Genomic DNA, 11,914 nt, shown 5'->3' on the forward strand with positions numbered 1-11,914 from the left:
CCAGTGCCTTCACTGTTACTCACAGGCCTGAGGCACACCCGGAGCAAGGAGGAAGAGGAAGTTACACGTGGTTTACTCAGGGCTGTGCAGCTGCCACATCTGAGCCCTCAGTGCCTGCCCTGCTGTCTGTGCTGGAGGCCAGGATTCCACCTCAGCCTCTGGGCCTGTCCCTCTGCAGGACTGAAAACACAAGGACAAGGCCTGAACTCCAAAGCAGCACTGCAGGAAAAGCCAGAGGAACCTGCCAGAGGCAGCACCAGTCCCTGTGCTTATCTGCAGGGCTGTGCCTCCACCCTGCTCTTCCTCCTGATCCCCAGGGGTCACACACACCAGGAGAACCACAACATTCCCATCAGGGCTCTGTGCTCCCTGCTGGAAACCATTCCTGGCAAAAGCTCAGCTCCAGGCAGAAGGTTCTGGAAGGGAGCAGCTCAACGAGCACCACAGGTGCTGGGGGTTCTGCTGTGCTTTGGGAAAGGCAAGGTGTGTGTCAGGTCAGCCATGGATGCATCCAGATCCTCAGGGAACCACCTGGTGCCATCACCTTGGACAAGGAAATCATTGCAGAGATGGCTTCTGAGTTAAGGAGCAATTAAATGGTTCCCTCTGGGATAAGGGATTAAAATGGATCCAATGGATTCACCCCCAAGTTCTTGATTTTGCTTTATCATCAAGGAAGAAAGACAAAAAGAATCTCACATTGCTCTAATTCCAGAGTCACAGAGGGTGAAGGGAAAAAACCCAGGGAGAGGTGTTTGTAATGAACATATTAAATAAATCAATAGTTCACAGAAGCTGCAGACAGGAAGGAGCCTTGTGCTGTACCAACACTTCCAGAGTGGGAGAACCCCTGTCCCAGAGAGCTTTCCTCTGGAAAATTACAAATGCCAGCCTGGGAGGGGGAAACACTCCTGAATGGAAAACTGAAATCACTGAGCTTGGGAAATACTCTGAGAGTCCAAGCTGTGCCCAGTCCCCAGCCTGTCCCCAGCCCAGAGCACTGAGTGCCACCTCCAGTCCTTCCTGACCCCTGGGCTGGAGACTCCAAACCTGCCTGGGCAGCCCCTGCCAGAGGCTCAGCTGGCTGGAAAAGCAGGGGATTGTCCTGCTCAGGAATGTGGGAACACCATGGAACAATGGGCAGGATAAACTGGCAAAAAGGGAAGGTTTGCCCACCCTCGTGAGCTCCTTGGGTAACTTCAAACAGCAACAAACACATTTCCACCACAAACACACCTGGAAGGGGACAGGAAATTATTAGGAGAGAAGCAAACTGGGTAGATGGCAGCGACCTGAATGTGTTGGAAATGAATATAATTCCTTATCAATGTGGCCAAGGGTGCAAAATTGAAAAGATTTTGAGTTAGAAATAAATCTGTGATAATTTCAGCTCTTTAATCATTTACTGTCATTTTTTCTCTTCCCAGGTCAGAGAGCCATAATGAGCACAATTACTTTCCTTGTTTAGTTTTTCGGGGGGTCACCAAGCCCCTCCTTGTGATCAAAAGTCATCTGGGTAGGAAGGGAGCTCTGGAGATCATCCAGCCCAAGGTGACACAGGGACACGTCCAGGTGGGTTTGGGATGGCTCCAGACAGGTGACCCCACATCCCTGGGCAGCTGTGCCAGGGCTCTGCCGCCCTCCATGCGCACAGGCTCTCCCTCGCGTTCAGAGGGAACTTCTCGTGGTTTGGTTCGTGGCCGCTGCTGCTCCTCCTGTCCCTGGACACCCCTGGGAACAGCCTGGCACCGTCCTGTGACACCCAGGGGAACGTTTGTACGGATTGATGGCACCCCTGTCAGCCTGCCCTTCCCCGGCCGGACCTGCCCGGCTCCCGGTCCCTCTCAGCCGGACCCGCCCGGCTCCCGGTCCCCCCTCAGCCGCACAGAGCTCCGGGCCCCGTACACCCGTCCCTCCATGTCACCCCCCCGCGGGACGACACCACCCCGGGGCCCCGCGGTGCCGCACTCACGTCGTCCATGAGCAGCAGGACGATGTTGGGGGCGGTGGCGGTGGCGGGGCCCAGCAGGGCCCAGCAGAGCCCCAGCGGGCCCAGGGCCCAGCGCAGGCCCCGCGGCCCCGGCGCCGCGCTCGCCATGGCAACCGGGCCGCGCGCGCCACGTGACCGCGCCGCGCCACGTGACCGCGGCCCCGCGCGCGCCCCACGTGACCCGGAGGGGCCGGGAAGGGGCGGGGCCAAGATGGCGGTGTGCATCGCCGTGATCGCCAAGGAGGTGCGGACAGCGGGACACGGGGATATGGGACACCGGGGCACGGTGTGCGGGCCGGGGGGACACCGGGACAGAGGGCCCAGATGGCGTCATGAGGCCTGAGTGGGGCCGGGTGGAGCAGCGAGGTTGAACGGGGAGCAGAGGCCTCAGGTTGTGGGGCTGAGGGGAACAGGGGTCAGTGGGGTCTGGGGAGGAGTGAGGGGAAAAAGGCCGGGGCTGTGATTTCGGGGTCTGAGCAGGGCCGGGGCTCCCCAGGGCCGAGGAGGTTGTGGGGTATGGGAGAGGGGAATGGCAGGATTTCAGGTTGTGGGGTTGAGGGGAACAGGGAGTCAGTGGGGTCTGGGGAATGCTGAGAGGAAAGAGGCCGGGGCTGTGGTTTTGGGGTCTGAGCAGGGCTGGAGCTGTGGGAGGTTGTGGAGTTGAGGAAAACAGGGGATTAGTGGGGTCTGGGGAAGGGTGAGGGCAGAGGGGCTGGGCCTCAGGTTGTGGGGTTGTGGAAGAGATCAGTGGGGTGTGGGAAAAGGTGAGGGGCTCTGGTTTTAGGGTCTGAGCAGGACTGGGGCTGTGGGGTAGGGGAGAGGGGAATGGGCAGGATCTCGGGTTGTGGGGTCTGGATGGGGGTGAGGGAAGCAGAACAGAGCAGGGGGGCAGCCACTGGGGGAAATGGGCTGGGCAGGAGCAGGGCTGGGGCAGCCAGCACAGGCACAGTGCAAGGGTGCTCTGGGCTGTCCTGCTGCAGGGACAGAGGGGTTTTCCTTGGGACAGACAGGCACAGGCTCTGCTGGGACAGGAGAGTGCAGAGACCTGAGCCTTGTGTGCTGCCTGTGCAAGTGGTTCTCCTGCCATGGGGACAGCTGTGCTCCAGAGGTGCTGTGCTGGGAACATAAAGGGTTAACCAGCTCTGGCAGCAGCAGTTCCAGGCAGTGTGGCTTGCTCTGCTCCCAGAATTACCCCCTGTACATCCGGAGTGTCCCCACAGAGAACGAGCTGAAGTTCCACTACACCGTGCACACCTCCCTGGACGTGGTGGATGAGAAGATCTCAGCCATGGGCAAAGCCCTGGTGGACCAGAGGGAGCTCTACCTGGGGCTCCTCTACCCCACTGAAGACTACAAGGTGTATCTTTGTCAAGCCTTGGGCCAGGCCATTGTGGGTTTAATTTAATCTCAGAATATCCTGAGCTGGGAGGGATCATCCAGTCCAACCCCACCCTGGGCACCCCTGACAGCATTGTCCAGAGGTTCCTGGAGCTCTGGCAGCCTCGGGGCTGTGCCCATTCCCTGGGGAGCCTGGGCAGTGCCCAGCACCCTTTGGGGGAAGAACCTTTCCCTGATCTCCACCCTAAACCTGCCCTGGCCCAGCTGCAGCCATTCCCTGGGTGCTGTCCCTGTCACAGAGAGAACAGCTCTGTGCCTGCCCCTCATGAGGAGGTTCCCCCATGCTTCCTGTCAGTTTGTCCCTCTGGGCACAGTCCAGCCTGCTTTCTGGCTGTGTGGGAGCAGCTCCTTGACCCCTGCCCAGCTATGGCTACGTGACCAACTCCAAGGTGAAGTTTGTCATGGTGGTGGATTCCTCCAACACAGCCCTGAGGGACAACGAGATCCGCAGTGTGAGTGCCCCACAGCACAGCCCCCCTGGCCCTCCCAGCTCCCCAGGACTGCTGAGGAGCCAACAATTGATGGATTCACCTCTCCTCCCTTTGCAGATGTTCCGGAAGCTGCACAATTCCTACACAGACATCATGTGTAACCCCTTCTACAACCCTGGGGACAGGATCCATTCCAGGTGAGTGGCCTGTCCACATGGATCTCTGACACCTTCCTGGCATTTTCAGGGCACCTCTGATGCCACAGGACCAACCTGTGGTTGGCCAGTTCAGGTGTGTGCTCTAGGAGCCTTAATGAGAACAGTGGTGTTGGTTTGGGGCCGTTCCTACTCATGAAAAACTGATGGTGTCATAAAAAGTTCTACTGAATTCTCACACCCTCAGAACTGGGGTTACAAACATTAAGCCAAGAAAATGTATTTTTGGGGGGAGAAAAAAACTACCTGAAAATAGAGGTAACAATAGTTGGACTTGATGGTCCTAGAGGTGTTTTGCAAATTTAATAATTGTGAATATTAAAGTGTAGTAAGTAGAACAGGTTAAAGAGTGAACAAGTTCCCTTGTCCAGGGTTTATCCTTGGGTAGGGACAAACATTCAGCACATGGAATTCCTCACCTGTGAGGGTCAGTGTCCCCCATTCCCATTGTAACCTCACAGGGAATTTCAATAAACTGGGACTTTCTGTGGCCTTGGCAAGAACAACTTTGCAGCCACAGAGCAGCAGCCAGGATAAGACCTGTCCTTACCTCAGCTTAATTAAAAGTCATTAATCCCTCAACAGCTTGTGCTGTAAAGAGGAAAACCTCATGTCCAGCTTACAGAAAGCCAGGCAGAGCAGAGGCAGGGTGAGAAGGTGGTTTTGTTACAAAAGCTGTGCAGAATGAGCTGCTTCCTTTAATAATCTCTGTTTATTTCCCTCTCCAGGGCTTTTGATACCATGGTGAACTCCATGATGATGCAGGTGTGCTGAAGCCCTTCCCACTCCCCTGGGAAACATTCCCTGTGTGCAGGAGCATGCCTGCAGTGCTGTAAATATTCCATTCTATGTAATAATTTAAATTTGTTCTGTGTAAAATAAACCTGACACCTGCAAGGTTTGCCTGGATTTGTACTCAAGCAAACACAAACCACCGCTCACAGACTCATGGCGTGGTTTGGGTGGGAAGGGACATTAAAGCCACCTCATAGGGACATCTTGCACTGTCCCAGGCTGCTCCAAGCCCCCCTGACACAAGAGGAGTTCCAAGGTATCTTCCAACCCAAACCTTTCCAGGAGTTTCCCTGCCTGGGCTGATTCCTGGGTGCCTCAGGTTGCTGTTACCACTTTGCACCTCATCCAGACACACTGCACAGTGACTCCCAGCCCAGGTAGAGCAGCTGGAATAAACCCACCCAAATCCAGGCATGGATTGAGCCATCAGGATTGCACAGCTGCCTGGCTCATCCCATCTTCATCTCCATTAACATCTCCTCCCCTGCAGCTCCCTGCTGCTCTAATTACAGACTCCCAAATCAGCAGCAGGTATTTATCTGGAATAAAGCACAAATTGCACTGAAAAGCACCCCAGCTCCATCACTCCTGCTTCAGCAGAGGAGATGCAGGCACACACAGCTCTACTGCAGGCACCTCCTGAGTTCAAAGCCACAGAAACCAGCTGAAAATAACAGATCTGCCCAGGCCCAGGGGATCCCAGGAGCCTGGACAAAGCCAGAACTGCACATGAACTTCACACAGCAGGATCATTTATTTTAAAAATTAAGTAACAGTTACAAATACTTTCTCAAACAGAACTAAAGTACATTTTATCAGCAACCACCTGGAATATCATGGGAGGTTCAAGCCTCTCCCACCATCTCCACGAGGCACAGCTGTGCACTGTTATCCACAAGCATTTTCATCTAAAAAATTTGGCTGTTTTCACTCACAGAGATGGCAGCTCAGTGTTGCCTCTTCCACAAGAGAGTCCAAGCATCCCAAAGTAGTTTTTTATTAAAAAATAACCCTCAAAAATGTATAATCCTATCAAACAGAAGCCCTAGAAAAAGCTGGTTTATAGTCTAAGCCTAAGGGTAGCTCAAACCAAGGTCAGTCTCAGCAGCTCTGAGGACAATATCAACACAACATGAAGAGTTAAGGCCCCAAGCTTTAAAAAAATCTAGAGATCTTAAAGGGGAAAAAAAAAAAATCAGTGGGATTTTTAGCCTGGCAATGCCCCTGAGCTGTGAAAAGCTGCTTTAGGAGTCGGGTTGCATCTGCTGCATCTGGGTTAGAGGAATCCTAACCAAGGATCCTGAAAGATTAGAGGGAGACTTACATAATAAAACCCATTTCCATGCAGAACTTCTCCCAGGAATGCTGTCTGCCCGGGTTCCCAGCCTGCCCATTCTAACACAAAGCTTTTCCTTTAAAAACATGGGGCTGCATAAACACAAATCCAGCAGGAAAGGGAAGAGCCAGGACCCTCAACTTCCCTGGTGCCCAGCTCCTGTGGTGCTCTTTGGTCCTGAGCCTCCAGGAGGGCTCCCACTATCTCCAAATGTGACTCCAGAGCAGGAATGGTGATGGGAATGAAGAGACCAGACCAAATTGCACCAGTGAAGGTGGTTTTGTGATGCTGCTATAGTCAAGTGAAGAGTTGCCAGCACCCTTTGACCCCTGGAGCTTGGAATAAAAGCAGGAGGGAGGGAAGAGGGGTTTGCTGACAGCCAAAATAAAAAAGAGGAAGGATTTTGTGACACCCAGGTCTTGTTAACTACCACAGAGATACAGAGGCTCCCAGAGAAACAAGAGATGCTTTTCCCCTGTCCTGGATGTACAAACACAGCGAGCTAAAAACCAGACCCAAACCACATCAGGCTTCCCAAGAGGAAGGTCACACCCGGGGCTGATGAAGGAAAAGCTCCCCAGCAATCAGATCTGGAGCTGCAACCCAAAACCTGCTCCATGGATTTGGGAAAGGAAACAGTCTTTAGGTTCTTAGAGGAAGAGAAGGAGGAGCATCCAACTGCTGTAGGAAGAACTGAGGAGCTTCATGGCCAAAGCAGTGGCATGGCAGGCATGCAGTCAGGTAGGAGCCAAAGCAAAGCCTCCAGGACAGCCCTTTTCCATGGGATAAGGAGGAGTCTTGATGGTCTGGGAGAGCTCTTCCCTTCCCAGGACAGTGCTCTCTGGAATGAGCCTGTTCTCCGTGCAAACACAACTCTCTGGGCAGAGCTGAGGTGGGATGAGCTCTCCTGGGTGCTGGCAGCATGGAGCAGATCCCATCTTCCCTCCTGCAGCCCAGCACGGGGCTCACCAGTAATCCTCACGGCCAGGCAGATGGCATTTTTAAAATTAATCTGTTTTTTGGCTTGGGTAGGCATATTTTTAAATCTCTCCAATCCCATCTCCTTGTTTTAGTCCCATTGGCATCACCAGGCAGTCCAGCCTCTTCTAGTATGGAAAATACCAAGGCAGCAGCCTTGCCCGACCCCTGGACAGGAACAAAACCAACACCCTGAAGCACAAGGGCAGCACTCCCTGCTCCTTCCCTCACCCTTCCAAGGCCTGGGATCCCCCCTTGGCTACACCCCCTAAACTAGGGGAACCTCACAGCCAGGCCCAGCTCTGGGACTGGTCAGGCTGGCAGTGCAATGCCCACCCACCACTCCCCAAATCCTGCAGGGACAGGGTGACAACTCCAACATTCCAGATATTCCTTCCCTCCAGAGCCCTCCTCCATCCTCCCAGCCACACCGGGGTGGGAGGGGCACAGCAAAGCCCCTCCTGCTGCACACCTGAGGAGCCCCCACGCCCAAACTCACCTGTAGGTCCTTCCCCTCAGCCGGGGCTGCTGCCCATAGGGGCCCCCCCAGCGGCCCAGCCCGCCCCGGGCGTGGAAGCAGCCCCGGTAGCCGCCGCGGTCCGTGCTGCTGATGCCGGGCATGTTGGTCCTCTTGGGCAGCACCTGCAGGGTGGGGAGGGGCTGCTGGAGCTGGGCTTTGGCCCAGCCCCAGGCAGGCAGGGCTGGGAAAGGTGGAAAGAACCCCCCAGGACCCTCCCAGCTCTCACCTTGATGACACGGCCCCTGAAGATGCTCTCGTCCAGCTCCACCGCAGCCTTCACGGAGCTCTGCTCCTCGAACTCGATGTAGGCATAGCTGTGGGCAACGGTGTGAGCAGAGCCCCAGGGACACCCTGCAGACCCCAGCCCCCCCTGCACACTGCACTGACCCTTTGGGGTGGCCCGAGAACTTGTCACAGAGGATGGTGACGCGGTTGATCTGCCCACAGCTGTTGAAGTGAGACTCCAGCTCTTCTGCTGTGCCCCCGTAATCCACCTGCAATGACAGCCCCAGCCCTCAACTCTCTGGCCTCTGATGCCTTGGGGTTTAGGTTTCCTATTTTTCAGGTTCTCTGCTGCCTGGTGTGTAACTCTGAAACTTCCTATGAGGTGTTAGTAGGTCTCCTCACAGGGTGGTTGGACAAAACAATCCCTTCCCAGCTGGAGAATCAAGGACAACCTTTCCCATAATGCACAAACAGCTGTGAAGGGAAGGGAGCAAGGCAGGGGGTTGAGACTTGGACCTGGAGCTGTAATTGGGCAATTGAACCCAATGTGTAGATGAACTAAACTTATAAAAGTGTAAAAACTTGTGAGTGGGATCCACCTTGGATTCAACCTGGGTGTAGCCCTGGCCAGGCTCTTGTGCTGCCCAAGGTGTGTCCTTTAAAGGCCTTTCAGTAAATACCTCTATTGTCCATTTAGCTCTGTCTGGTCTCTGTTCCAGACCAGCCTCTCAAGGCAGTAGATCCAGCAGGGGAGGCAAAGGGCCCAGCTGGCCCCACTCACCCCCCCAGCACAGCTCAGCCCCTGCTGAGGGTCAGGGGACCCTCCCAGCTCTGAGTGCTCCCACCTGGAACACAAATCCAGACAACCTGCCCTGTATTGAAGGAACAGGCAACACCACACAACCCACAGCTTCCAGGGGGCTTTTTGGGGAGCCGACACCTGCAACAGATGAGCTGCAAGTGGCAGATAATGAGCCACGTTCCCAGGCTGGGCTGGGCAGAGGAGAAACACCTGGGATGGGAACAGCCAGGCTTTGGGGAGGGGCAGATCCACACCAGGGATTCGGGACACACACCCAGCTGGGCACTGAGCAGGGGCTCCCACTTACATTGCCCACATAGATGGAACGCTGGTCAGCCTCCATCTTCTCCTTGGTTGTCAGTGGGAAGAGAGCTGTCGAGAGGAGGGATTTGTCATGGACAGAGGGACATCTGTGTGTTCCCAGCACAGCCAGCCCTGAGCTCCTCAGATCCCTGGTCACAGCCAGGTGTATCCAAACCCTCACATTGCTGCCTCCTCCTCCACCCCCTTGCCCCTTTTCTTTTCACTGTGACTCCTCTACTGGGGCTGTTGGTACTAAACTCAATTACTTGATTGAATTAAATGCAATTAAAGTAATTTACTACATCTGGGCTCACACAGGTAGGAGGTTAGAGCTGATAGAATGTGCATTAGCAGGCCTGAACTCCCCTCACCCACCTTATGTGTCCAGTCCCAGGTGCCCAGAGAGGCACAGCCAAATACTCTGGCTCCAATTGTCACCCTGTGCCCCAGAGGTGTTCCTGGGGAGGGACAAAAGCACCCTGTGACAACGCATACCTGCTTCTGAGCTCATGAACAGGTGATTCTCAGCTTCCAGCTGCAGCTCCTTCAGCCTCTCATCCTCCTTCTCGATTTCCCGCAGTTTGGCTTTGATGGCCTCCAGCTCCTGAATCCCAAACCAAGAATTTCAGAGGCAGCACTCGGAGCAGGGACACCCCAGGTGTAAAAAGGTGCCCATTTCCTTTGGAAAGCTGGTTCCCCATCCAGGCAGGCACTCACCGGGTCCTGAACATCCTGCTCCTCGGTGCTGTTCCCCTCCTGGGGGCTCGGCTCTGAGCCCTCATCTGCCGCCTTGCACACGGCTGCCACCTCCGCCACATCCCAGGGCGCCGCCTCCGCTTGCAGGGACGGTGGGTCCTGCCACCAGATCTCCGAAGTGTCCAGGAAGAGACGACTGGGCAGGAGAGGGGGCAAAAGGGCATTGAACCAACAGCCATTTAACGTCTCAGCCAAAGCACGGCCTCCGCCAGGCAGAGGCGTGCAGGGCGTTTCCAGCAGGAGGATGGAGAGGTGACATTAATGCAGCTGCTTCTCTGTGCAGCAAAGCCCCAGGACTGCAAAGCGCAGCCAAAAGGTCCCCGGTGCACACTGAGCCGATTCCCAGCTCACGAGGGCTGCACAGGGAACGCGGAAGCAGCTGCCCCAAAGCGGAAAAGCCGCCAGCGGCACCCGGCCGGCGGGTAGGGAAGGGAACGGGCAGGCAGCACACGGCCACCGGCAGAGCTGCAGAGAGCGAGCAGCCAAGGGGGAGCCGCACCCTCCCAACCCCCGACGGGCGCACGGAGGGACACGCCCTCCTAGCCAGGGGAGCGGAGAGCCGCCCGGGCTGCATCCCGCGGAGCGGTGCCCGGGCATTGCCCGGCAGTGCCCAGCGGTGCCGGAGCGGTGCCCGGAGCTGTGCCCGGCCGTGCCCATCCGGAGGCCCCGCGGCCCCGAGCCCCGCACGCACCGAGCCCGGCCCCCGAACATTGCTGCGCGCGGCCCGCGCGAGCGGCGACCACGTGCGGCTCTCCCGCCACCACGAGCGGGGCTCGCGCCCGCGCGCCACTTTTCACACATCAGCGGCCAATCAGGGCGGGGCGCGCGCCCAGGCCACGCCCCCATCCCTCCGCCGCCGGCGGCGAGGGACGGTCCCGGGTCCGCGGGTTCGAGACCCGGCAGCGCCGTTCAGCTGGGGCGGATCGGGGTGGGCAGGGCCTCTCTGTCCCTCCCAGCTCAACGAGCCCGCTGGTGCGGCCAGCTGGCCGCGCAGGGGAAGCTGGGGGGCACTCCAAGGGTGGAGCTGCAGCCACAGGTGGGACACATCCCTCTGAGTGCCCCGAGGACACACCTGAGTTACCCCGCCATGGACACCCCTCCTTTGCAGTGAGCGGCCCCAGGGCTGAAATGAACCCCCCGAGGCAGGAGTGGGGGCACAGAGTGCAAAGCAATGCCAGGAGTGGGGGATGAGGGCACCCAGCACAAGCCCAAGCTACGGAGCCTCTGGTTGATATTAAATTGTCTTTATTACACAGATACAGAGTTAAGAACAGACATAACCTGAATCATAAAGTTTACATCTTTCACAGGTCAAACATACAGTACACTTAGAGAAAGCGGGGAACAGCAGGGGGGGACAGCATGCCGAAGGAAAGTCCTACCACGTCATCTCTCATCGTGGGCTGGCCCCACGCCTGGCCCGGGCGGGGGGCTCTGCTTTGCAGCCCCCCCGTGCCCCGGTGTCCCCATGCCGGGGCTGCCAGGACAGGGCTCAGCCCCGCACGGGCTCGGGGAAGCGGCCGGCAGGGACGGGGGACACCGGCACCACCTCCCTGCCGGGGCCGTGGCATTCGGTGACATCGGAGGAGCCCCCGGGGCTGCCACCGCACGGGGGACACCCCATCACAGTGCCTGGGACCGGGGCACACAGTGGCACCTTGTCCCCAGCCTCAGAGCCGCTGGGATGCAGAGGGGGACCCCAGCAGCCCCCGGAGGAGGAGGAGGAGGAGGAGGAAGAGGAGGAGATGCTGCAGGGGGAGTTCGGGGGGCTCTGGCAGTGATGGAGCAAAAGCCAGGCAGGTGTGGGACCCCTGCTCCAGCCTCGCCGGGACGCGGCACTTTGGTTTCAGCTGGGATTTTGGGTTGGGAACGAGAGGACGGGGCTGGAGAGGGGACCCCGAGAGAGCCACGTCCCTCCTGCCACCTCCCAGCTTGGTGCCCCAGCAGCGCCCTGGGCTCTGCCTCCCGCGGGCACGGGCACCTGGACACGCTGTCCCCGTGTCCCCAACGCCGTCCCCTGCCCCAGCCGCGACCGGAGCAGGACACCCGGGAGCTGTGAGCAGCCACGGGGACCTGCTGTGGCACCGCGTGTCCCCAGGCTGCCCCACAGCCCCCGCCCCGGCCAGGCTGTGCCAGCGCCACGCTGCCACCTCCGAGGTGCCACC

At 57.5% G+C, this 11,914-nt stretch overlaps 3 protein-coding genes across 7 annotated transcripts in view; 1 reads left to right on the forward strand and 2 right to left on the reverse strand.

The window, feature by feature from the left end:
• The window catches only part of GALNS (galactosamine (N-acetyl)-6-sulfatase), a 49,336-nt gene extending 47,232 nt beyond the window's left edge, over nt 1-2,104 (reverse strand). For 4 of the 5 annotated variants that reach the window (XR_004980965.1, XR_004980968.1, XR_004980967.2 and 1 more), the window contains exon 1: nt 1,973-2,098. Coding sequence is in view for 1 of the 5 variants with exons in the window: in XM_036390154.2 (XP_036246047.1) it covers nt 1,973-2,098 (126 nt within the window). In the remaining 4 variants the exon portion in view is untranslated. Of the gene's footprint in view, nt 1-1,972 lie in introns of all 5 variants that reach the window. The other variant, XM_036390154.2, reaches the window with a different exon arrangement.
• A 66-nt stretch (nt 2,105-2,170) lies between these two features.
• Nucleotides 2,171-4,931, forward strand: TRAPPC2L (trafficking protein particle complex subunit 2L). Its single transcript, XM_036390172.1, has 5 exons — nt 2,171-2,234; nt 3,177-3,349; nt 3,753-3,840; nt 3,937-4,016; nt 4,763-4,931. Exons 1-5 carry the CDS (start codon nt 2,202-2,204, stop codon nt 4,806-4,808), a joined length of 420 nt encoding a protein of 139 aa, XP_036246065.1. The 5' UTR covers nt 2,171-2,201; the 3' UTR covers nt 4,809-4,931.
• A 1,791-nt stretch (nt 4,932-6,722) lies between these two features.
• On the reverse strand, nt 6,723-10,460 carry PABPN1L (PABPN1 like, cytoplasmic). Its single transcript, XM_036390164.2, has 8 exons — nt 10,441-10,460; nt 9,711-9,885; nt 9,489-9,597; nt 8,998-9,062; nt 8,051-8,157; nt 7,890-7,977; nt 7,643-7,785; nt 6,723-7,311 (listed from the first exon to the last, which is right to left on the reverse strand). The coding sequence occupies exons 1-8, from the start codon at nt 10,458-10,460 to the stop codon at nt 7,272-7,274; spliced, it is 747 nt and encodes a 248-aa protein (XP_036246057.1). The 3' UTR covers nt 6,723-7,271.
• Nucleotides 10,461-11,914: the final 1,454 nt, after the last annotated feature.

This window comes from Molothrus ater, chromosome 12 (genome assembly GCF_012460135.2).
Source record: "Molothrus ater isolate BHLD 08-10-18 breed brown headed cowbird chromosome 12, BPBGC_Mater_1.1, whole genome shotgun sequence".
NCBI lineage: Eukaryota > Metazoa > Chordata > Aves > Passeriformes > Icteridae > Molothrus > Molothrus ater.

Coding starts and splice junctions, on each gene's coding strand:
- TRAPPC2L (XM_036390172.1), top strand. CDS start 2,202: ATGGCGGTGTGCATCGCCGTGATCGCCAAGGAG. Junction 2,235..3,176: donor TCGCCGTGATCGCCAAGGAG/GTGCGGACAGCG, acceptor CTCTGCTCCCAG/AATTACCCCCTGTACATCCG. Junction 3,350..3,752: donor CCCACTGAAGACTACAAGGT/GTATCTTTGTCA, acceptor ACCCCTGCCCAG/CTATGGCTACGTGACCAACT.
- PABPN1L (XM_036390164.2), bottom strand. CDS start 10,460: ATGTTCGGGGGCCGGGCTCG. Junction 8,158..8,997: donor GTTCCATCTATGTGGGCAAT/GTAAGTGGGAGC, acceptor CTGTCATTGCAG/GTGGATTACGGGGGCACAGC. Junction 7,312..7,642: donor CTGAGGGGAAGGACCTACAG/GTGAGTTTGGGC, acceptor GTTCCTGTCCAG/GGGTCGGGCAAGGCTGCTGC.